This window comes from Quercus suber, unplaced genomic scaffold (assembly GCF_002906115.3).
Source record: "Quercus suber isolate HL8 unplaced genomic scaffold, Cork oak 2.0 scaffold_353, whole genome shotgun sequence".
Lineage (NCBI taxonomy): Eukaryota > Viridiplantae > Streptophyta > Magnoliopsida > Fagales > Fagaceae > Quercus > Quercus suber.
In genome coordinates this window covers 660,958-665,682 of record NW_027069805.1, presented here as the reverse complement: position 1 = coordinate 665,682, position 4,725 = coordinate 660,958, and the positions used below count along the sequence as shown (strand labels likewise).

The window sequence follows — 4,725 nt, the reverse complement described above, 5'->3', positions numbered from 1 at the left end:
AGGATTGGGGTGACGAGCAAGATGTCACTTACGAGCATAGATCTCGGACACCAATCAGTAAATCCTTTTCCTACGAAGAGGAGCATCGTCGCAAGAGGCAACCTCAAAGCCCATCACGTGGAGGGGTAGGAAACGATGCTATGAGCAAAGCCTTGAATCAAATCTCTAGGTCACCCTTCACGCATAGGATCGAAGAAGCGAGACTTCCTCAGCGTTTTAACCAGCCAACCTTTACCATTTATAATGGTAAAATGGACCCTATGGAGCATGTGAGCCACTTTAATCAAAGGATGGCTGTCTACTCTAGAGTGAAGCTCTGATGTGTAAGGTCTTTCCCTCTAGTCTTGGATTAGTTGCAATGAGATGGTTCGACAGCCTGAAAGCAGATTCCATCAATTCCTACAAAGAGCTCACTCAAGCATTTGGTTCACGTTTTATCACATGCCGAAAAGTGGCCAGGCCCTTGTCTTCTCTGTTATCCTTGAGCATGCAAGAGGGTGAGACCCTGAAGGCGTATTCGGATAGGTATTGGGAAATGTTTAATGATATGGAGGGCAACTTTGATGCAATGGCCCTCGACACGTTCAAGCTCGACCTCCCTACTGACCATGGTTTAAGGACGTCCTTGTCTGGTAAACCCGTTACTAACATGCATCAGCTCATGGACCGTATTGAAAAATATAAAAGAATTGAAGAAGATCAGCAACAAAGGAAGGGTAAGGACAAGGTTACCCCCTAGGAGACGAGGGATTTCAAGTTAGACCGTTACAATAACAACAAGCCACAGAGAGATTTCGCCGGGCAGTCAGGATCAGCAAATGCTCAAGCAGTCAATACTGTGTTCAAGGAGCCAGTCTACCAAGTTTTGGAAAAGATCAAGAATGAGCCATTCTTTAAGTGGCCGATTAAGATGATGGGAAATACTGAAAGGCGCAATCACAATCTCTATTGCCAATACCACCAAGACCATGGGCATACCACTGAGGATTGCAGAAGCTTATGGGATCACTTGGACCAATTAGTCCGCGAAGGTAAGTTGAGACGCCTCTTGCATCACTCCAGTGGCCAAGGAGGTCAAATGAATTCTGAGCCCCAGAGGAATGATTCTTCGAAGCCTCCATTGGGAACTATCAACGTCATCTTCTCCGCATCGGGGAGAACAGGGGCCTGGCCATCCAAGAATATGTCGATAGCCCGTTTATCGGCAAGGGACTTTGGTCAAGATCCGAAGAAACTTAAACAGGATATCCAACTTGTTATAGGGTTCTCAGATGATGATAAGATTAGTACCATCCAACCCCACGATGACGTTCTGGTAGTCACCCTCAGAATTAGAGGATATGATGTGAAGAGGGTGGTGGTGGACCAGGGTAGCGCGATGGAGATAATGTACCCTGACCTCTACAGGGGGCTGAACCTAACACTTGATGACTTAACACTATACAGTTCTCCCCTGGTCAGCTTCGAGGGAAGAATCGTCACTCCGAGGGGCCAGATACGACTGCCTGTACAGACTGGCTCGGAAGTAGTAGAGGTGGACTTCATTGTTGTAGATGTGTATTCCCCTTATACAGCAATTGTAGCTAGACCTTGGCTACATAAGCTAGGGGCTGTTTCCTCTACTTTGCATCAAAAATTTAAATATCCATTCGAAGGGCGAGTTTGTGAAATTCGTGGAGATCAATCCTCGGCCAGACAATGCTTGGTGGCTGCCATCTAGCACAAGTCCGAAATTGAGTCCTCGGCCAGGGCCGAGAGAGATTTATAGCAGTTAACAAGGCAGGTATTGCCCGTTGAAGATCTAGGTGAAGGCGTTAGATGTGAGGATTTAATAAAAGTTCTAATTGTGGACAATCCTAAAAAGTTCTTTCAAGTCGGATCTCAGATGCCTCTACTAGAAAAAGAAGAGCTAATTGAGTTCCTTAAGAAAAATCTTGACGTATTTGTCTGGAATGCTTATGAAGCCCCAGGAGTGGATCCAGAATTCATTTACCACCATTTGAAAGTCAACCCACTGATTGTCCCCAAGAAGCAGCCTCCTCGGCGCCTATCCAAGGAGCATGCAAATGCGGCGAAAGAAGAGGTAACGAAGCTCAAACAGGCTGGAGCTATTAAAAAAACTTTTTACCCTGAGTGGTTAGCAAATACTGTGGTGGTGAAGAAGAAGAGCGAGAAATGGCAAGTTTGTGTAGATTTCACCGACTTAAATAAGGCTTGTCCTAATGACCCTTTCCGAATGCCGAAAATTGATCAACTAGTAGATGCCACTGTTGGCCATCCTCGGATGAGTTTCTTGGATGCTTTCCAAGGTTACCATCAAATACCGTTAGCCCCAGATGACCAGGAGAAGACCGCTTTTGTTACCCCTATTGGTAATTATAAAGTGATGCCATTCAGTCTGAAAAATGCAGGCTTTACTTACCAAAGAATGATGACAAAGATGTTTGAGTCACAACTGGGCAAAAGTATTGAGGTTTATATAGATGACATGGTGGTGAAAAGCAAAGTCATTTCCGAGCATGTGAAGGACCTTGATAACACTTTTGAAATCCTAAGAAGGCATAAGCTACGTCTTAACGCTTCCAAATGCTTATTTGGTGTAGGGTCAGGCAAATTCTTGGGGTACATAGTGACACACAGGGGAATTAAAGTTAACCCCGATCAGATAAAGGCTATTCAAAATCTACAGCCTCCTCGGAATTCAAAAGAAGTTCAGAAGTTAACAGGAATGGCAGCTGCCCAGAACCAATTCATCTCTCGGTTCGCAGATAGGTGTAAACCTTTCTTCTCATTGATTAACAAGTGGAAAGAGTTCGAATGGACTGAAGAATGTGCTTCGTCCTTTCAACAACTCAAAGACTACTTGGCTCGGCCACTAATCATGTCCCGTCCTGAACCAGATGAAGTCCTGTTTGCCTACATTGCTGTGTTACCCTATGTCGTAAGTCTAATACTGATACGAGTGGATCAAGGCGTGCAAAGGCCAGTTTATTATATGGGTAAATCTTTACATGAGGCTGAGATCAGGTACTTGCTGCTAGAGAAAGCTATCTTGGCAATAGTACTCAGAACACGAAAATTGCCTCATTATTTCCAAGCACATACGGTCGTCGTGCTTACACAACTCCCGCTTAAATCTATACTTCGAAGTGCCAACTGCACAGGAAGAATAGCCAAGTGGGGCACTATCCTAGGGGCTTTCGATATCAAATACATGCCTCGCACTTCAGTCAAGGGGCTAATTCTTGCAGATATGGAGGCCAAGTTCACGGAACCTAGTTTAGAAGAAGTAACGACAGAGAAGGACATGGATGGAAAATCGGTTGGTATGATTTCTCAACAAGGCCCCTCCCATTAGGAAGTGTATGTGGACGGCACAGCAAACCAAAAAGGTTCTAGAGTGGGGCTAGTGTTGATATCCCCCGAAAGAATCATTATTGAAAAGTCGTTAAGGCTCGATTTCTTGGCAATAAATAATGAGGCAAAGTACGAAGCCCTACTGATGGGAATGGCTATGGTCTAAAAAATGGGAGGAAAGGTAGTGGAGTTGTTCTCGGACTCAAGATTAGTCGTGGGTCAAGTACAAGGTGAGTTTGGGGCGAAAGATAAAAGAATACAAGGATACTTAAGCCGAGTTAAATGTCTACAATCAGAGTTTGAATTTTTTAGTTTGCTGCACATCCCCAGAAGTGGTAATGCACATGCTGATTCTCTGGCCACACTCGCTACCTCTTCGACGCAAAATTTACCGAGAGTTATCCTCGTTGAGGACTTGCATGGGCCTACTGAGGCAAAAAGAGATGTAATCCAAGTTCACCAAATTAGAACCGGGCTCTGCTGGATGGATCCGATAGTTAAATTCTTGAAAGAAGATATTCTGCCTGAAGAAAAGGGGGAAGCTGACAAAATTCGGAGGAAGGCGATTAGATTTTGGCTATCCGAGGACCAGAAATTATACAAACGCTCCTATTCAGGACCGTACCTGTTATGCATGCATCCTGAAGCGGCTAAGTTGCTACTAGAGGAATTGCATGAAGGAATCTGTGGGAGTCACACTAGAGGTAGGTCTTTAGCTCACCGAGCCGTTACTTAAGGTTATTGGTGGCCGAACATGCAAAAAGAAGCCCATGAGTACGTTAAGAAGTGCGATTAATGTCAACGATTTGCGCTGAACATACACCAACCAGGTGGAGTCCTCAACCCACTATCCAGTCCATGGTCGTTTGCTCAATGGGGCTTAAATATAGTGGGTCCATTCCCAAAAGCCGCAGGAAATAGGAAGTACCTTCTAGTCGGCACAGACTATTTCACCAAATGGGTTGAAATCGAACTTCTAGCCAACATCCGAGACGTAGATGTGCAGAAATTTGTATGGAAGAATATTATTACTCGTTTCGGAGTTCCTCATACTCTCATATCTGACAATGGCCTACAGTTTGACAGCAAAGCATTCCGAAATTATTGTAGCGAACTGGGAATCACAAATAGATACTCCACCCCTGCCTATCCACAAGGAAATGGACAAGCAGAAGCAATTAACAAAGTCATAGTTAATGGATTAAAGAAGAGATTAGATGATGTGAAGGGCAAGTGGGTGGAAGAATTGCCACACGTACTTTGGGCTTACAGAACTACGCCTCGCAGATCTACTGGAGAGACCCCCTTCTCGATGACTTATGGGACCGAAGTTGTCATCCCTCTAGAGACTGGATTCCCAACTCTGAA

The 4,725-nt window shown here is 44.7% G+C and overlaps 1 protein-coding gene across 1 annotated transcript; it reads left to right on the top strand.

The window, feature by feature from the left end:
• The first annotated feature begins 358 nt into the window (after positions 1-358).
• LOC136061795 (uncharacterized) lies at positions 359-1,720 on the top strand. Its single transcript, XM_065760100.1, has 2 exons — positions 359-727; positions 788-1,720. The coding sequence occupies exons 1-2, from the start codon at positions 359-361 to the stop codon at positions 1,718-1,720; spliced, it is 1,302 nt and encodes a 433-aa protein (XP_065616172.1).
• The last annotated feature ends 3,005 nt before the right edge of the window (positions 1,721-4,725 follow it).

Excerpts from the sequence above, each read along its gene's own strand:
- LOC136061795 (XM_065760100.1), top strand. The coding sequence starts at position 359 with ATGAGATGGTTCGACAGCCTGAAAGCAGATTCCATCAATTCCTACAAA. Across the intron at positions 728-787 it reads AAAGGAAGGGTAAGGACAAG|AGAGATTTCGCCGGGCAGTC; the intron begins GTTACCCCCTAG and ends AACAAGCCACAG.